Source organism: Boleophthalmus pectinirostris, unplaced genomic scaffold, assembly GCF_026225935.1.
Source record: "Boleophthalmus pectinirostris isolate CB_2022bp ecotype Guang Dong unplaced genomic scaffold, ASM2622593v1 HiC_scaffold_8, whole genome shotgun sequence".
Taxonomy (NCBI): Eukaryota; Metazoa; Chordata; class Actinopteri; order Gobiiformes; family Gobiidae; genus Boleophthalmus; species Boleophthalmus pectinirostris.
This window is the reverse complement of record NW_026571515.1, coordinates 21726314-21745703: the sequence shown is the minus strand read 5'-3', so window position 1 is coordinate 21745703 and position 19390 is coordinate 21726314. Positions and strand designations below refer to the sequence as shown.

The window sequence follows — 19390 nt, the reverse complement described above, 5'->3', positions numbered from 1 at the left end:
TGAGTATATTTTAAAAGACTACACTAGAAAACAAAATGAGTAATGGGTGTGATATAGAGTTGCAACATAAGTGAAATGAAATCGTAAAGGGTTTTTATGATTTCATTTTTTGCTCCAACTTTAGTATTTATTCTCATGTAATATATTTCGTCTAACAGCATCTTAGGGCACAGGCTGTTTTTCAAGTTATAACATCACTTGGAGGTTACACAGTACTTTTACTTGAGTTTTTCATTTCTTCTACCCCTTCTGTCTGTGTGCATTTGTCCATTGACCTGCCCCTGACCGCCTGACGCTTTTTGTTTTCCTGTCCTTGTTTTTGGCACAGAAAGGGCCCAACGATCTGGAGCTGGTACCGGAGGAGTACTCGGTGATGATTGGCTCATATCCCTGTAACATCAGCTTTCATAATGACCAGCTGTTCCACTGCACCATCAACGAACCGCTCAGCACCAGTAAGAGCGAGCTACTTGTCACAGTAAGTATGCAGACACAAATACCACAACACTAAAGATTTGGCTGTTTCATTATACTTTTTACATTTTACTAACGCAAAGTCTCCAAAGTGCTGCACAGAGTAGGCACAGTATAAATTAACACATTAAATAAAATAAAGCATAAAATAAAAAAATAAGCAAGTCAGTAAAAAATATAAAAATACTAAAATTAGCTAATAGAAAAATAGCAAATAAAATCAATAAAAGACAGTCAGAGAAGCTCGCAATTCTCATGCCTTGTTAAAAGCCATTGAGTAAAAGTGTGTTTTTAAACAAGACTTTAAAGAATCCCCAGAAGGAGCGGTCTTAACGTGAGGAGGGAGAGCTTTCCAAAGTTTGAGGCCAAAGACAGAAAAGAGACCATGGCATTATGAAATCAAAATAACAAAATAGATTAAATAATATATTATTTTCATAAATAATACACTTTAGTCATGTTTGTATTCTCTGTATCTAGAAGCCTTCACTCACTATATTTCAACTTTTATTTTGTAAAAATATATTTAATCTCTAATTTGACAAGTCAGCCAAAAAAAAAAAAGTTAGATGTAGCCCTGGTGAGTTCCCCAATATTTCAAAATAATATTTATTTGTTTTTGCTTTTCCAGAACATTGTATTTGTTTTGTATGCCAGATGCCCTTCCCACCACAACCAAACACTGAGATGCAATATATCAGTAGAGCATAATGGCTGTATACATTATGTCAGAGGGGGAATTGAACTCTCCAATTAGTGGGCAAACCACCTAATCTCTGGTGCATTCATTCCCTAAACATATCTATATGCCCACTTTAAATAATCTCTCAGTGTGCGATTCCCCATATTTGTGTAACTTTTCCATGCTCAATTGACATGACCTATCTTTTGGGAACTATAAATAATCCAATCCAGTCTCTTGGTCTTGATCCGGTCCTGGTCTAGTCTTGGTCTCACTGTGGTCTTACAGGGGTCCTGATTAATATGACTCTGACTACACACTCACAATGTGCACTTTATGAAGCCCCTTGTTGGAAATATTCACAAATTGACCCTGGTAATTTAAGCAAAACCTCGGCCTGTCTCTCAGCGCCAGTCCAGACATTTGGTCAGAAACCTCACCATCTGCAGAGCTCATTCAAACAGCCCTCGTAGGCCTATGCATATTCAATGATGCGTGTGTCCCTCTTTCTATGCATTATAAATGATTTGTAGTGGTAGAGCATGAGTCAGCACTTAGCCGAGTGGTGATTCATCATGAGCGCCACAATGCCACAGAAGAACAGTCAAATGTTTACCTAATACATTCATCAGCCTGGTTTCTTCAATGGCAGTCTCACCTATCACACAGATGGTACTATCTCGAAGGGAATACACACTTCAGAAGCTTCTAAATTGTAATTAATGCTTCCAATTAAAGCCCTAATGTGTTGCTTTGTCTTTTTGAGCAAATATAGTTGTATTGGAATAAAATTGTTGCAGACAGCAGAGCAACCATGATAAATGACTGATTAAAAACAAGAGGTAGAAGTAATTGCTCAGTTGAAAATGTGTCTTTAAAAATTGAACTTTCCAAGTGATATTATCAAATAAGGTGCAAATTAGTAAGAGTGATGCTATTCATTATATTTCATTAGCGGTTATTAGTTTGATTCATCTAAGCTTGTCGTATTGTTTTAGATAATGACATTTTGGTTGCATAACTGTATTTTAATTTGTTTAAGAAAAAAAAAAAGAACAATACAATGACCCAGAATACTGAAAAAAACATTTCCATTCATTCCCATTGTTACACAGCATGATGTTTAAATAGTTAAACATAGCTCAGCTGGTGAAGTTCACTGATCCGAAGGTTGCCAGTTTGATTCCCACTCTTGACATAAAACGTAAAACTGACTGGTTGAAGAGGGAAATCCACTGATCCACAGGTTGGCGTTGTGATTCCAGCTCCCAGAGATGAATGCTCACCCCAGTGTCTGTGTGTGTATGGGTTCCTTGATGTAAAGAGCTTTGAGTGCCTTGAAGGTGGAAAAGCACTGTATAAAAATGTGACCATTTACCATTTACATAACATTATGCTAATTTTATATGTTAACCGCTGCATTTAACTTTGATGCTAGTAATGCTATATAAACACAGGCACTCATTATGTACAAGTAGCCAACTGAGAGCCAAAATTATCTTGATTATGCCAAATATGGTAATTACAGATGTGCTGCGGTCTGTTTAGCTCGTAGCACCATTCTTTCAAGACTCAGCCTTATTGAACACCAAGAAGACATATTAATAGATTTATTGGTGATTGCATTATACAGCACGTGCATGAGGAAGCGGTAGTCGCATACAAGGCAATTACAATATTACTCAAAGCAGAGTGACATTGATTCTTCCTGCTTCTCATATGCTTTTACATTGGCAAGGTCAAACCATCTATTAGAGAAGACATCAATTTCATGCATCCTAACTTTGATAATTCACACAATCCCATAACACAAAGTCCTTTCCGTATAGCCCGTGTACCAAATGTGGTTGTCCATTCAAGTGACTTTTTATTAGACGAGACGCATTCATCTATATTTAAATAAGAGTACCTCTCTGGAGCTGGAAACACATGTTCACAACTTTATGTGCATGCTCACTGACTTGTAACTACTTCAGAAAGCCTTCCCCTTTCAGACTCCAAAATAGCAGGAAAGCTTTTACACCGTTATTTTTATGGTTCGTACCTGAGGCTGCATCTACTCCTCCATCTTACCATTTTATGACCGCTACCAAATACATGCAGGGAATTAGCAGTGGCTTAACCTACACAGTCAATAGTATGTGCTGGAACTAGTAATGGAGAAACATAACTGCTCTGTAAATGTAAATGTAAAATGTATTATTTTTGTGGGTACTGGTTACCATGGGGACTGTTTCATTAGTGGTAAGGTACGTATAATATCAAATATGTCAAAGTCAAAGTACAGTAGTAGTAGTGGTGGTGGTAGTAGAAGCAATAAAGTACTACTAGTAGTAGCAGTAGTACTAGTAGTAGTAGTAGTAGTAGTAGTAGTAGTAGTAGTAGTAGTAGTAGTAGTCATAGTAGTAGTAGTAGTAGCAGTAAAAGTAGTATGGTTCTGGTTAGGAGTTATGGCCAATAAAATTCATGTTTTAGCAATTTTTCACAGAGTTGATTATGAAAAACAAAAAATAATTAAATTAATTTGAACTGTGCTGCCCTACTAAGAGTAGTAATAGTATTAGTTGTAGTATTAGTAGTGTTAGTAGTAGTTGTAGTAGTTGTTGTAATTCTAGTCGCTGTAATATAGTTTATAGTTATAGTTAATAGGTTTGTGTTGAATCAACATTTTGTGTACTTTAAAAAACTTTTGAATTAATATTTTAGTTTCTGTTACTATTAATACTCTAATAACTTTGTTGAGCAGAGGTTTGGACTATAGGTCATAAGAGTGTATGGCTGCAGTGGATCTTTCCAGTCACTGAGGATGTTTTCAAAGTGCACGAGCACATAAAGATATAGTGCATGTATATTTGCCTTTCAATAAATGCATTGAGCCGACGCATAGCTCATGGCCATTTGTTTCCTTGCTTACTCTGTGTGTGCCACATCTATTTATACACAGTGCCATGTTTGTGCTGGGCTCTGAAGTGATCCAAGGAGAGGAAGTGGTGTTTTTTTAACTAAAGAGAAACAGGAACTGGGAACAATGGCATTTTCCCCTCCATTACACCCACTTTTCAAGGCTTGTCTATGGTTTTGGCAATACAATTAAATAAATGCCTGGAACCAGAGTAACAGAAAAGAGTAAAACGTAGGACCTGTAAAGTCTGTGGTTGTAGTAAAATTCAAAAATGTAGTATAATAGTAGTACATATAGTATAATTAAAAGTAGTGTAGTAGTAAAAGTAATAAAGATTAGAAAGATTTTGTCTTATAAAGGCATAATGCTACCAACTTGTACAATGTTACTAGGAGTAGTCTGACAGCAGTACTTCTAGATTTCTTCTTATTCTTATCATACCATAGATAAGAGATAATGAAACAGGAACTAAGGACAATGGCATCTGCTTTGTAAGGCTACTCTCCGTTCTTTTTTTGATGTAAATACGCAAAGGAACAAGAACATTTGAAGGAATAAAGAAAGTGTTGCAAGCATTGTCTATATTACGTATAATATACTGCATATATATAATGTATCCTCATCACAAACAGACCTGGGGTTGTGTTTTGTTTCATTCACACATGTTTAACACACAAATCCTGCATATTTAGGCTGTGTCAAACTGAAAACACTCTGTTCCACCTTGTGATGTCATGTGGTAATACAGGAAGTGCTCAACTGTGTTTTTAAACTCCTTACACCTTCACTAGAATCATTTGGATAATTTCAGACCTGGAATTACCAATCTCTGCGAAACAAAAGGTAAATGGTAGCTGTTAACTTAAAAACTACCACTACATGACATCACAAGGTGGAATAGAGCATTTTGAGTTTTGGCCCAGTAATTAATTACTTAAACAAGTGTGAATGAAACAGAGCACAACTTCAGGTATGTTTTTGAGGAGGTGACGACATTATAACATGACTTAAAGCACACAAGAGTAGATTTCACGTAATATGGGACCTTTAAATTAATGACTCTAAGCAGACTAGTAATCTTGAAGATATTTTAAGTGTAAGTTGTCTCATTATATAATCATTACATCACACCTGCTCTACAAGACATTCACTTTTTAACATTTTGGTAAATATATTAAATAAGTGAGTGGAACTAGAAAGAGCCCAAATGAAAGAGCAGTGGAGCCCAGTGAGGCTAGCTTCTCACTCTGAGTCGGACCAATGTAAAGAAGGATTTGGTTTGAGGATTGGGGGCTTTTCATCTCCGTCTTTTTCATGAAGTTGGGATTGGGGAAGGCGCTGCTGTGGTGGTAGTGCTGCACAGAGGCCCTGCTGACTAATCAGAAGGGGAAGCGCCCGTCCTTTTCTCAACACATCTGGGTTACTCTGAACTGTGTGGCTCTTCTTGCTCATTTGACGCGCAAGGCCATTTTTCAAACCCTCCTGCGGGGTGCTTTTTTCTTTTTTTTTTTTTTTTTTTTTTTGTGAGCATGCCTGCACCTGCGTCCATTAAAATTTATGTGTGTGTAGAAACCATGCACTTGTTTCTATTAAGACCTGCCTATATTAAGCTGCACGCAATCCTTTCTACTACGACTACAACGTATTCTAAATGTAACCACTAAATCATGCTTTAGAAGATGAGTTTAATAAATGTTCTGTGTCTGTTCATAGATCCAGGTGGGGAACTTCCACCAAACCATCGCCAAAGTACAGCAGGGAGGCAGCGAGCTGGCTATTGTGGTGTCCATCGTGGTCTGCTGCGTTTTGCTTTTGCTGTGCACTGTGGGTAAGTTATCTTCACAAAACAGCTAAGAGAGGGCTAGCCATCCACACAAATCAGGCTTCTATGGGATCATCGTTTGTGTCTTTTAAGTGAATAAAACTCGAGACAGTAGTGAATCTCAATGGCCCCCAGTGAATAAATGTGACTATGAATGCTTATATGTTTTTCTGTTTGCCATGCAACCTGGTGATCAATGTTAGAATTAAACTTATACCTAGACAAACTTTATTGATCCACATGGGAAATTATATTCACAATATAATATAATAACAAAGAGGAACAATATAAATGGTAATAATACATTCAAAATAGTAAGCGGTTTGCAAGAACCCCGAAAGTGCGAGTTTGGGCACCAGCCAATCAGCGAAGAACCATACATTCTGTGTTGGCAACGATTCCCGAGATCAAGGATTTAAAGCTGGAGCAAAAAGAATGTTCGATGAATTCTATCAAGGGGAAAGACAATATTGCCCTTTTTCCTATGGGATTTGGGAAAAGCGTAATATACCAGTTAGCCCCGTTAGCAGGATTATGATGGAAATAAGTTAGACCAAAATCTTGTCAAGGTATTTTAAAAGCAAAAAACTGTCCCATTTTTCAAAATATCACAACAAGTTTTGTATCGTGAGATGCATATTGTGATAATACTGTACCGTGAAATTTGGATATCGTTACATTCCTAGTGTTTAAAGATACTAAATGTAAAATGCCCTTAAGACCAAAGTCAAATTAATCAGCAAAAGGGCATATGTTTGTATCTACCCACTGAATAAAATACATTCATAGGTAGTGTTAAGATAGTAGTAATCTCCACCTGTAATGTACACCTGCTTTTCAACCCAGTTAACCCCCCCGTTTTTTAATCCAGATGGTAGAATCTTCCAGTGGGCAATTCCACTTCCGCTGTAGCACCTTAACTCTGAATGCAGTACTGTTTGAAAACCGTTCCTTTGACTATGCATCTTTATAACCCTACTCCCCGTTTATGATGTATGGCTGCGCGGCTGCTGTTGCGATGGATGCCCCAGATGTGCAGCAGATAAAAGGGAGGGGGGAGGGGCGCTGGGGGGTCATGGTGTCCCCCGGTTGCTTCATCTCCCCTCTCTCCACAAAGCAGCCAGTGTTCTCTGCGGCTGTCTGTCTGGGTCTGTCTGACTGTGCCACTATAGCCTGTCATCTCTGAGGGGAGTGGTGGCATACTATGGCGTATGGAGCAGGTGGGCTGGGGCAGAGGGGGGATTCAGTGGATTTGGACTATTTCCTGTGTCATGTCTATTGTTCAGAGTCCATCAAGCATCTGTTTTTAATATATCAGTGTCGTACATAGGAACTAGTCTTACAATAGAGGTCATGAGGTTAAAACTAAAGTAGTGTATTATTGCATTTGAAGCTCATGACTCCCCCTGATAGTACACAAAGCTGAGGTTGGGCTTAGTATTTTGGGTCATAGCATAAGTAACATGAATAAGTAGCAAATGGACACACATAAAACTGTTACTTTCATATAAGATAGATATAAAACTGAGTCTGAGTATATTCATATATGATATTATGCTGAATATATTTTTTGAGCTTTTGTATTTGAGCTTGTGTATAACATCCCTGAAGGGGTTTTAAATGTCATTCATGCATGTTTCAGGAATCTAGCGATCTCTCCCAGGCCCTATTCGAACCCTCGTTAATTAGATTCTGTGCAATGCTCAACCCTCAAGCCTACATCATCCACGCTCCCACATGACAATTCCCCATAAATATACAAAAACATGGTACAAAACTGTAAACAACAACTTGACGAACCCGACACAACGTGCAGTAGTTTCATTAGGGGATGCACGCTGATTGTGTGACTGCGGAGAGCAAAGGAATGGGGGGAACAGAAACGTCAAAAACAAAAGTGTCAAAAACAAAAGTGAAACTTATAAAATATGTTAATACCTTGTTTTGATCAAATGTAGCATTTTCAGAGTAATAAAAGGTAACATAGTGATCTAAACATGTTATGTATTTGTGGTTGAAAGAAAAAAAAAGCACTTTGGATAAATACAGAGTGTAGTGGGCCAAACAGAAAGGCAAAGACAAGGTATAAAAATAAGTTTAAATGTAATAAAGTAAAAAAATTTAGTTTAACAAAGGCCCACATTAGGTAAATCATTAACAAAAACCTGGACCCAACTGGGGTAACTTAAGTCAAACTGAGCTGAACAAACAACTGTTTAAATATATGAGGGCCAACTAAAACACAGGAGGGGAAATTTACACTAAATAATTAATTAAAACTATTAACTTAATCAAAGTAACAAGAAGGCAAATACATATAATACAAGAAATAATAAGTGATAATCAAGTCACCTTAAATAACTAGACAAACTAACTTAGTGCCCCCCCTTTGTTGCGTCGATCTTATCTGCCAAAAGTCCTCTGTCTGGCCAACTGTGGAGTGGTGGCAGAGGAAAATGGGTTTCTTCTTGGATATTTACTGCCTGTAAACCATAACACATTATACATTTAAAGATGCATTGTGTAACTTTTGGTGGAGGGTCAGTCAAAAGCTTTTCTCCATGGAGATGTTATTGCAGTATTGTATTAAATGATTCTATCTTCATGGAGACCAAAGAGGACACAAGTGTAGAGACATGATCCATATGTCGTGTAATATAAGGAACAGGGGCAGATCAAAAGGCCAGTGGAAAGGCGCCAAACTGCCCAAGCAGGATATTACACTTAAAATAAAATGCATGGTGTAACTACATGAAATAAACGACCAGTCACCCAAATCCTCACAGCGCTTTCCCATGTGAATCAATAACGTTTATCTAAGTCTAATTATTATGTCACTGCCACAGCTGCTGAGAACCTCATCCTAACACTCTCTGTTTTTATCCCTTTGAAGTTATTACTGTATAATATCTTTTTCCTCACGTCTCTTTGTTTTCCTTTCAGCGCTTGTGGTATATTGCACAAAGAGCCGGAGGGCAGAGCGCTACTGGCAGAAAACCCTGCTGCAAATGGAGGAGATGGAGTCCCAGATCAGAGAGGAGATCCGTAAAGGTGTGCAACTGAAAAAGCAAATGCACTCCCGCTCGCATCATGCAAAAAAAATATACTTTGGGAGTATTTACTATCAAAGCCTGTTCAGATCTCCAATGATGTGGCGCTGTCAGTCTAGAATCGACCAAATGCGTTTCTTTGTTGTGATAGGGTTTGTGTTGGTTGAGAGGGTGAGGTGGGAGGGATACGCCACAGTTGATAGATTCGTGTCTAGTAAGCGTGACTCATAAAACACAACACCTGACAAATGATCAGTCACCGCCAGACACTGTTCAGATAGCCTCTTTACGTCAAATGTATTCCTCCACTGTCTCGGCGTAAGGATGTCAGCATATTTTACCTCTTTGGTCCACTGTAATCAAATCCTTGAGCTTTTCCAGACAAAACTATAAATACTACATAAATTTATCATTCAGCACACTACAGATGGAACAATAATTTTGGGGGTCAATATGAAGAGTTCAATAGGAAAAAAAACAGATATCTCATTTTATACAGGTATTATGAATGACAGTAATATAGAGTAGATTTTATCAAGCAGGGATGGAATAATATTTTGACAGCAGTAAAATAGATTTGGCTTTTAAAAATATTACTATATTAAGAGTAAACTAAAGGCCTCCAATGACTTTTTCAAATGGCACTTATCCATTTTTGGAAAAGAACTTTTCATATTTATTGTGGGTGCTTTTTTTCTTTGTTTTTTTCTGCTCTATGATTAGATTTGAGCTGCAGTGGGCAGCATAACTTCTATCACTCATTATAGATACAAACTAAGTACGAAGTGTTTCATTTATACATTTTAGGATAGTTTTTGGGGGGATATTCTACTGTAGGGTTATTGTGTCAGTGGCATAATTTAGTTCCAGCATTATACTTTATCCTCTATAGTTTCTTCAGCAGTATAGCTTACTTCCAAATTTGTTATCGTGACACCTAGTTCTGCTCATTTTTGAGTGTGTGAATGCAGACTAATTTCAGGTGGATTAAACAGGATGATTCTGGTCCACCTAAAAACTGTGGTTTAATTAATACGTTTGATAAAAGTGTGGTGTGAAAAATGACAACAAGGATATAAAACTGCACATTTTTCAAGTAAAAGATACCTGTGAACCACAAAGTAAATCATCCATGAACAGAAGATAATTTCACTCTTAATTCATTTAGCATAATACCAATGGGCTTTGTGATTCTCTCTGCATCCCAGACCACTTAGATCATGTGCAGTTAAAGGTGCACTATGTAACTTTTCTAGTGGAGGGACATCAACCTAGCTTTTATTCAATTACAAAATTGCTCAGAGATAAAAGAAGTTTAAAGGGCCCATATTACTCTACTTTCTGGTCTCTGTTATTATGTTGTTTGCTCATCACAAACATACCTGGAGTTGTGCTTTGTTTGATTCACACAAACTCTATTTAGGTTGAGTTCTTCTCTCAAACGGAAACACTCTGTTCCACCTAGTGATGTCATGTGGTAATACATAAGGTTGTGCAAAAATATCAAAATATCGATATACCATATAGTTTAATGTGACGATACAGTATCAATATTGTGAGCTGGTGTATCGATATATCACCAAGAGTGTTTTTTGATATATTTTACTATATTATTTCATTACAGCAATACAGTTTTGTTGTTTGTTTAGAGGAAGGAAACTCATTTATGCGACACATTTGACATTTTCACATTTTTGATGATTAAAATGTTTGTGTTTCATATTAATTTTGCACAAATAGTGGTTTAACAAAGACATTTAGTCTCACAGCCGTGATTTAGCCTTTATTTTTTATTAAACTGTATCAAATCCATTTGAAATATATTGCATCGAACTGAAAGTGCACTGTATTGAGATATGCATCGTATCTTGGCTTATGTATCAATGAATATATCATATCGGCAACTTCTGAATGATACTAGTAATACAGATAGTTTCACTGTGTTTTGACTCAGTAGCTTCACAAGAATAATTTGGATAATTTCAGCCCTGGAATTTCCAGTCTGTTAACTTGAACACTACCACTACATGACATCACAAGGTGGAACAGAGCATTTTCAGCTTTGAAGATATAGACAGAATAATAAGAAAAGATTACTCAAACATTTGTGAAGGAAACTAAACAAAACTCTAGGTACTGCATGTTTTTGAACATTATAACATTGGCTAAAAGCTCACAGCAGTCAATTTTGCATAATATACAAGCTTTAATGCCATCCTGTGTAACTGCCATAGCCTTCGTCCAATGGGTTCTTCACTGTAATGCTGCTGTTGTCGCAGTTAGAGCATTTTATCTTAGCTTAATTTTAATGTTTACCACTACACCAATTAAACCTGCAACACAGATTCACACGAAGTCTAGCCCAGGCCCGCAGGTGTGAGCAATGTGTGTGCTTTCAGTTTTGTGCATGTCTTCCTGGGCATTAAAGGAAAGTGCCGTGAAGGCCACTCTGCATCCGAGAAGGGCTGGATTTATGGAGCGGAGATAGGGCAGCGGATAGGGGGAGAGAAATGAAAGAGAGGGGGAGATAGGAGCGCAGAGTCAGGGCCGAGGCAGTCTCCTGTGTGGGAGGGAGAGGTTATTTAGTCAATGGACAGAGATAGATTTGTGGCTTGAGTTCAGGGCAAAACAGCGAGGTACTGCTTTGCCCTAAGCTAAGAGGTGATAAAAGAGGAGTAAAAGAGGCAGATTGGCAATAGACATGTTCCAGACTGCAGAGATGGGAGGACTTTGGCATTCAGTGAGACGTGAGGTGTGTTCAAGGCCTCAGAATCTAATCAAAAGTGTGAAGTGACGGGTGATTCAATAGATAAATAACCCTGGGGAGAGATGAAATACAATACTGTGCCAAAAGTGAACATGAAATGGTGTGTTAATGTTTCACAATAGAGAAAATCACAGACCCTTAGAAAACTTGGAAAATCTCCGCAATAAGCATGGATGTTCTAATGAAGATAATATTGCAGTGAAATTGGGTAGGACTGCACAAGATATTGCATTCAAATCAAAGTTGCAATTTGAGTTGGAGCAGTTATCAAACTGCAAAATCTGCAATAATTTAGATAGAATAATAGAATGTTCTCTGTGTTACGATATCCGTCTGTGCCAGGGATGGGGAAGTAACAAAAAACAAGATGTTATAAATTGTATAAATAAAGTAATTTAATAAACAGAAATGTAATAGGTAAATTAACAAAATGAGGTAAAATATCTAGATAAATGACTCAAAACAAAAGTAACAAAATATTCTGTGTTTTTATAGAACAATCTTTTGATACCTGTAGATTATCAGTTTAAAAAAGTCTTCTTTAAAATGTTGCTGCTCTTAGAGTTGTTTACAATATGCATTCTGAACAGAATCCTGCTTTTTAAACATATATTGCTAATCTAATTGCGGTCAGATTTTTCCAGAAACATGCAGCCCTAAATGGGGGCTAAGAGTGGGATGGACATACTGTAAACCGACCAATCCCCTTGGCTATAGCACAGTTCTTTATAACTGTAATAGTATGACTAACAGTGGAAAGACTAAACTAAACTCTGTTAGAAAATGACTCCTTCATAAACATAATTTTTCATACTTGCCTAAAATCGTGCTCTGTGTTGTTGCTATAGCCCCTCTGGTCCAGTTTCCTGTCCACAAACAAGCCTGATGCAACCCAAAACTGTCTCTCATTTTGCAACAAAGGGCTTTTCCATGTGGGGATCTCTTGTGTCTAATTAGAAGAACATAAAGTGTCTACTAAGTCGAGATTAGCATGCAGATTCAAGTGTCTGGATACATTCTCATTGTCTCACTCAAAAACCTCATCTTGGACACATGTTTTGGAAAACAGCCTTATTCCGGATTTGGCTACAGCTTTGTCTTGTGGTAAATATTTGTCAGTGTGTTGTATTGGACTGCAATTGGAGAGACTGGCAGCGGAAGAGGAAGGAGACAGATCACAGTATGCGTTTGGCATATTTAGCATTCAACCAGAACCTACCTAACAGATCTGGAAAATCAGATGATACAATGGTGCGGCTGCTGATCTGAAATCTCCTCCACTGTAATCAGGAGGTTGGCAGACGCTGCACATCACCAGGAAGTGTAATGTATTTGCCCCAGACTAAAAACAAGCTATATACCCACAAACAAAAACATATGGTAAACCACTACCACTGTTTGAAATGGACCAATCAGTCGCGACGTGTCTTCCAATGAAAGATTAAGTGAATATTACAGACTATCTTTTTAAAAAAAATAAGGGGAAAACTAAACTAGGCACAAGAGAATATTCACGAAGATTAGATTTCAGAAACATGAAAATTAAGCAAGGGTTTCAGTAAATTATGATGTCTAAACCATGTGTTAGCTTTTACAGGGTGTTTGTGGTCTGTAGCATTCAGTATTTCAATCAAGAGGAAACAGGGATTGCTAGTTCTTAATCTTTTAACTACATTGAAGAAGTGAATGTTTGAGTATCATAATATAGAGCCACATTTAAGGTGGGCAGTATAGTCTCTGCATTGTCTTTATATGTTGTCCATATATGTTAGGGGTGTAGGCCTGTCATGATAACACATTTTGAAGTTCGATATAAAGTAAAGTGAAGTAAATATAGATGATAAATGATAATAATGAAGCTAATTTATGCCACTGACACAATAACCCAAGAGCTGATTTAAACTACAAAAACTATTCTAAATCTACAATAGTGCTAAAAAATCATAAGCTACAATAACAGCAAAATGAAACACTTTAGTACTTAGTTTGCATCTGTAATGAGTCAACCTTTTACATCTTAAATCTTGTCATAGTACAATAAGTATTGACCCCAAAAATATTTTTATATATTGAATAATAGTCAATATAGTAATTATCATGACTAAATATACTCTGTAATGGTGTGCTTTGCTATGAATCTAGCGATATGATACTTATCACGATATGCTTGTCACAATTCAGTATATCATGATACATTCTGATACTAAAAGGACAATATATTGGGATTTATCAATAATTATGTATAATTTTATGGTCAAATACACTTTCACTAGAAGATAATTGGATGAAATACAATATATTCAAATTGGATTTTTTTTAGAAAAACATTTGTATCTATATGAACATTTCACAATGAATTATTTAATTCATAAGGTATAAGAAGACATCAACAGTGTCACAACATCAAACATACAACAAATAAATGAAAAGGAGCAGAAAGAAGAGTCATCTTATGTTATCTGCCCCCTTTCCCCTTTTCCTATTTCCAGATAATGCATCAACACCGATATTTACTAAACATTTCAAATCACTACATTTCAGTTCAGTCACAATTATTAATCAATTGCAAACAGAAATCGTCACTGTTATGCACAATAATTTAGCTTTCTTTTTCATACATACACATCGCACTGGTTTTTATGAGTTTTTTGTGTTTTTTAAATTCCGTCATTGTACTTGATTCCTTTATATCTTTGTCAAGACTATTCCATAAATTAATTCCTTTCATATATTTAGCACTGAATCAATTTTTTCTTACAACCCTACTATATGCTATGATAATTTAAAAATGTCAAAAAGCTGTTAAAATTAAAACTATTTCTTACTTTTAATCATCCAAGGTGATATTTCTACACTTTTTAAGTACATTTCATTTACTATCGTCCGATATATGAACATTTACAGGCAGGTTTTAGCACCTATCATCTATGTGCTCATTATTGTTATGACTATAATTCTCTCAAATTCATTTTTTGTCAATATCGCCCTCCCCAAGGCTACATATTAAGCAGATGGCCATAATGTTTTAGCTGACCGATTTTGATCATTTTCGTTGCCAGGTTTTGCCGAGCTCCAGACAGACATGACAGACCTGACCAAGGAGCTGAATCGGAGCCAGGGCATCCCATTCCTGGAGTACAAACAGTTTGTCACACGCACGTTCTTCCCCAAGGTGAGAAAACCTGCTTTTGTCTACTATCTCACCACACTAGCATACTGGCAGTAGTATTATTCTCAATGGTGTTTTTTAATGTTTTTTAATATTTCTACCAGCCAACACGTGCAGTTTCATATTTCCCAGTGACGCTAATCTATAGTAAAGAAATTCACCTTGTAACTTTGAGAACACACAGTGGACAGCTAGCCCCCTGCAGCCTGGCTAATGTGTTCTCTGTAGGTAAGCAGTTTTGGTGAAGGGTGATCTCGCCTCGGGGTAAAATCTGTCTGTGGAAAGGAGTTTTACAGTAATGCAGACACAATGAAACTTTAACCACTAATGACTACATCCGCTAGACTATTTGTGTCAGTTCCAAGCCAGGATAAATAGAGAGAGTTGGATCAGGAATGACATTACATTAGTTGATCATTTGTTTGTGGTACAACAGTAGTTATGGTAAAGCAATCAAATTAATGGGAACTGTTATATGATAAGTAATAGTTTTTTACAGCGCTAATACTTCTTACTACTATGTTTATATTTAAAGAGCTCATATTAGGTGTGAGCAAAAAATTGAAATATCGATATATTGTATTGTTTAATGTGATGATACAGTATCAATATCGTGGGCTGTATTTTTTGGAGTATTTTTTGGTATATTTTACAAAATTATTTCTTACAGAGCTCCAGTTTTGTTGTCTGTTCAGAGGAAGGAAACTCGTTGCGACACATTTGACATTTTCACAGTTTTGATGATTAAATGTTTGTGTTTCATATGAACTTTGCACAAGAAGTGGTTTAACAAAGACTTTTAGTATCGCAGCCATGATTTAGCCTTTATTTTTTATTGTACCGTATTGAATCGATTTGAAATATATTGTATCGAACTGTATCAAATCGAAACCTCACTGTATTGAGCTATGTACCGTATCGACAGCTTCTTCACGATACCCACCCCTAATTACGCTATTTCCTTATCTTTGTTATATCTGTCTGTCTATGTTGTTTCTTCATCACAAACATACTGTACCTGGAGTTGTGTTTTGTTTCATTCACAAATGTTTAACACAATCATTTGGATGATTTCAGACTTGGAATTGCCCATTTTTGCTGAACTTAAGGTAAAAGTTAGATGTTAACTTGAATACTACAACTTCATGACATCACAAGGTGGAACAGAGCATTTTGAGACTTACTAATAATAACTGATTACTCAAACATGTGTGAATGAAACAAAACACAACTCCAGATATGTTTTTGAGGAAATAACAGCATTCTAACATGGCTTAAAACTCACAAGAGTCAATTTGCGTAGTACACAGAATCTTAAAATATTATCGAGCTTAGGAATGTTATGATGCCATCTGAAACTCAACTAGCATTGGTTCAACAAACTGTATAAACTTCTACAATTACTGAAATGATGATTAACTGCGATAACACCAGAAGCACAAACCCAAAGGAAAACACAAACTACCCGCAATTGAGAGTGTTTAGTCTGTAAACCGCAGACCTGACTTTGATACAGGCAGAACAATGTTGGGCACAGAGACAGCAAAACTTTCTCTTGATTTTTCCCAAACAACATATTTCTCTCTTTTTCTCACACGCTCGCCCCGATGTTGTGAAAACGAACATCCTTGTGCAATGTCATATGACTTCAGTTGTTTTGTTGGACACTGGACTCTGTTTTCTGGTCGTGAAGGAAATGAGTAGGGAGAGTGTTGAAAGGCAGAGTGGAGAGGAGCATAAATCCAACTGTTGCAGCCTCAGTATTGTCTCCACATAGTTTTCCGCAAAGACAGCAAAAAACTAAGCAGAAGTAACAAAGGGTGGGGTAAATACATACTTTAACTTTTACTATGTGATCCAGCTACTTGAGTACATTTTGAATACACTGATACTTTGCAGCAGATGCCATGAACATTCCTTGGGCGTGTGATGCTAACTGAAGCACTACTCTGTCTGAAGCTCTGTAACACAAATTAGACTTTAATCTGAGGTGTATTTTAACAGAATATGACCAGAAATTGCTGGTTTTGTTGGAACTACAACAGGAGAGCTGATTTGTGCTGTTACAGTCATTTCACTCTCACATTTTTGTAGAAAATCAAAGACCTAAGTGGGACCATGAACACTCGCATTGCTCACAGGCTGCTAAAAATGTGTTGTTGAAATCTATTCTGTGTTTTTTCAGATAATCTTAAAACTTTTTTTTGTCATTGTTTGCTAATGCGTTCATTGTGTCACTATGGTAACTCCTACATGTATCTCTAATGGTGGAATTAATAAGTTTTATCCACATTTATTTGGGTTAATTGTTTGGAACTAGAATAACAATTGTTCAATTCTATTTTAGACCTAGTACTAGTTTAGACCTGGAAGTCCTCTCTCGTCTATATTGGTTCTGGTGTGGGGGTGAAAAGTCTGAGACCACTGCTACTAAAAAGTGTTTTAAAATAGTCTGAAGTAAAATTTACTTTCATGTTTTGTAGCTTAAATTGTTTTCCTTAACCATTTCATAATTACGGGAGTACAGTTCTGCAGGATTTTTTCACTCCCTCTGCTACTCTGAACATATCATTGTCTTTTTTCACTGTAGCTCCTTTCCTAGCCAATTACTCACTGACAAAAAAGTGTGAAGGCTCAGTTTGAAAACGAGCCAAAAGTAACTGCCCTGAAATGACAGATTGAGTTGAGAGCTTCTTCTTGGCTTTAAGTCAATTTTGGAGCGAAACCATTACAGCTCATGACTGTCAGTGTCATGGAGTCATGTTTCCTTTTCATGGTCAGTCACACAAAATTCAGCACTTCAGTTCCAGTCTGTAAATCTGCACCATAGTCCCAGAAACAGAGCAGCAACTGATATTAAAACTATACTTCATTATTTAGGGAGAGTTTTGGTGAAAAATCCAACATTTGCTTTAATTATACATATACAAGTTATAAAGACTTAAAGGTCCCGTATTTTGAAAAATTTACTCTTGTGAACTTTTAGAGACGGCATAATAATGTTGTTACCTCATCAAAACATACCTGGAGTTGTGTTTTGTTTCTTACACACGTTTGAGTGTGAGTTCATTATTAGTTTTCTTATAATGCTCTGTTCCACCTTGTGATGTCATGAAGCAGTAGTTTTCATGTTAACATCTACTTTTTAGTTTTGGTTCAGTAGAGACTGGCAATCCAAGGGCTGAAATCATCGGAATGATTCGAGTGAAGGTGTATGGATTATAAAAACACAGTGGAGCACTTCTTGTATTACCACATTACATCACAACGGAGAACAGAGTGTTTTCAGTTTTAGAGAAAAACTCTGAACATATGTGAATGAAACAAAACATAATTCCAGGTATGTTTTGATAAGGAACAATTATAACAGATCATAAAATAGCGTAATATGGGGCCTTTAACATTTTAGAATGAAATGATGATAATATCAGTGAACACTAGTGGTGAATTATGAATATTGATCCAAGGCAACAGCGGTAAAAATTGCCAAAGTAATTCTATTAACAGTAAAACATTCCCTTTAATTAAAAACTTAATTCAATCACAGACATTCTGCTTGCTCAGTCTTATGGTGAACTGTATGTATGTCTATGTTAGTATGTATTAACTGCATGTGTGTCACTTTCAGATGTCTTTGGATTATGAGAAGACCTTGGTTCTGCCTGTCGTCTATGAAAACGATTCTCTGGGACCTAAAGCCCTCCCAGAGACGCACCCGCTGCTGCAGGACTGGCAGGTGAGGGGTTAAGCCGTCAGGACCTGCGCCTGCCACACTGCTTCATTTGGCAACTTTTTAACTTCTTTTGTTTCTCAACTAGGTCACAGTGAAGCTTGTTAGGATTCTCTATCGTTAAGAAGTTTGGGGAAAGCGCATTGCACACTTTTGCTTGTGTGCACTTCTTATGTGTCTCAGGACTTAGCATGTTTGATTGAGTGTCTATGAGGTCATACACACAGTTGTTAACTCCCTGTATTTATTTTATGGATTTCTAAAAATATTGACAATGAGACACACAATAATTCTCTTTTCTTTACCATTTGAGAAATAATTAGAATGAGAATTGAGAATTAATTTTTATATATTTACATATTAAAAGTTTACTTTAAATGTATCATGTAAACCTTCAGTCTTTATTATTCGTGATCTGGTTTACTCCTGGTTCAGTTCTGGTTTAGACCTGGTTTAGTCCTGGGATCAGTCCTGGTTCAGGCCTTGTCCTGATCCTGGTCTGGACCCAGTTTCAATCCCAGTCTCAGTCATGGTCTCAATCCTGATCTCAGTCCTGGTCTCAGTCCCAGCTTGGTCCCAATCAATCTACCCGGGCGCACCTCCGGGCCGTCCCAAAACTCCTGGTTCAGTCCCGGTTCAGTCCTGTTTCAGTCCGTATGTGGCGCAAAAGTTCGGCATCGCAGTTTAAGTCACGGAAACAGCCGTTATCTATTTTTTCCATTATTTATTTAAACACAAAATCAAAAACTGAAAAAACAAATCGTTATCCGCTTCTTGTTTTGGAGACAAATAAT

General features: G+C 36.8%; 1 protein-coding gene across 1 annotated transcript in view; it reads left to right on the top strand.

Moving 5' to 3' along the window:
- Positions 1–19390, top strand: part of plxnd1 (plexin D1) — a 150697-nt gene that overhangs the window by 101720 nt on the left and 29587 nt on the right. The window contains exons 19-23 of the mRNA XM_055165785.1: positions 329–478; positions 5772–5886; positions 8824–8931; positions 14757–14869; positions 18495–18602. Coding sequence (XP_055021760.1) covers positions 329–478; positions 5772–5886; positions 8824–8931; positions 14757–14869; positions 18495–18602 — 594 coding nt within the window. The remainder of the gene's footprint in view (positions 1–328; positions 479–5771; positions 5887–8823; positions 8932–14756; positions 14870–18494; positions 18603–19390) is intronic.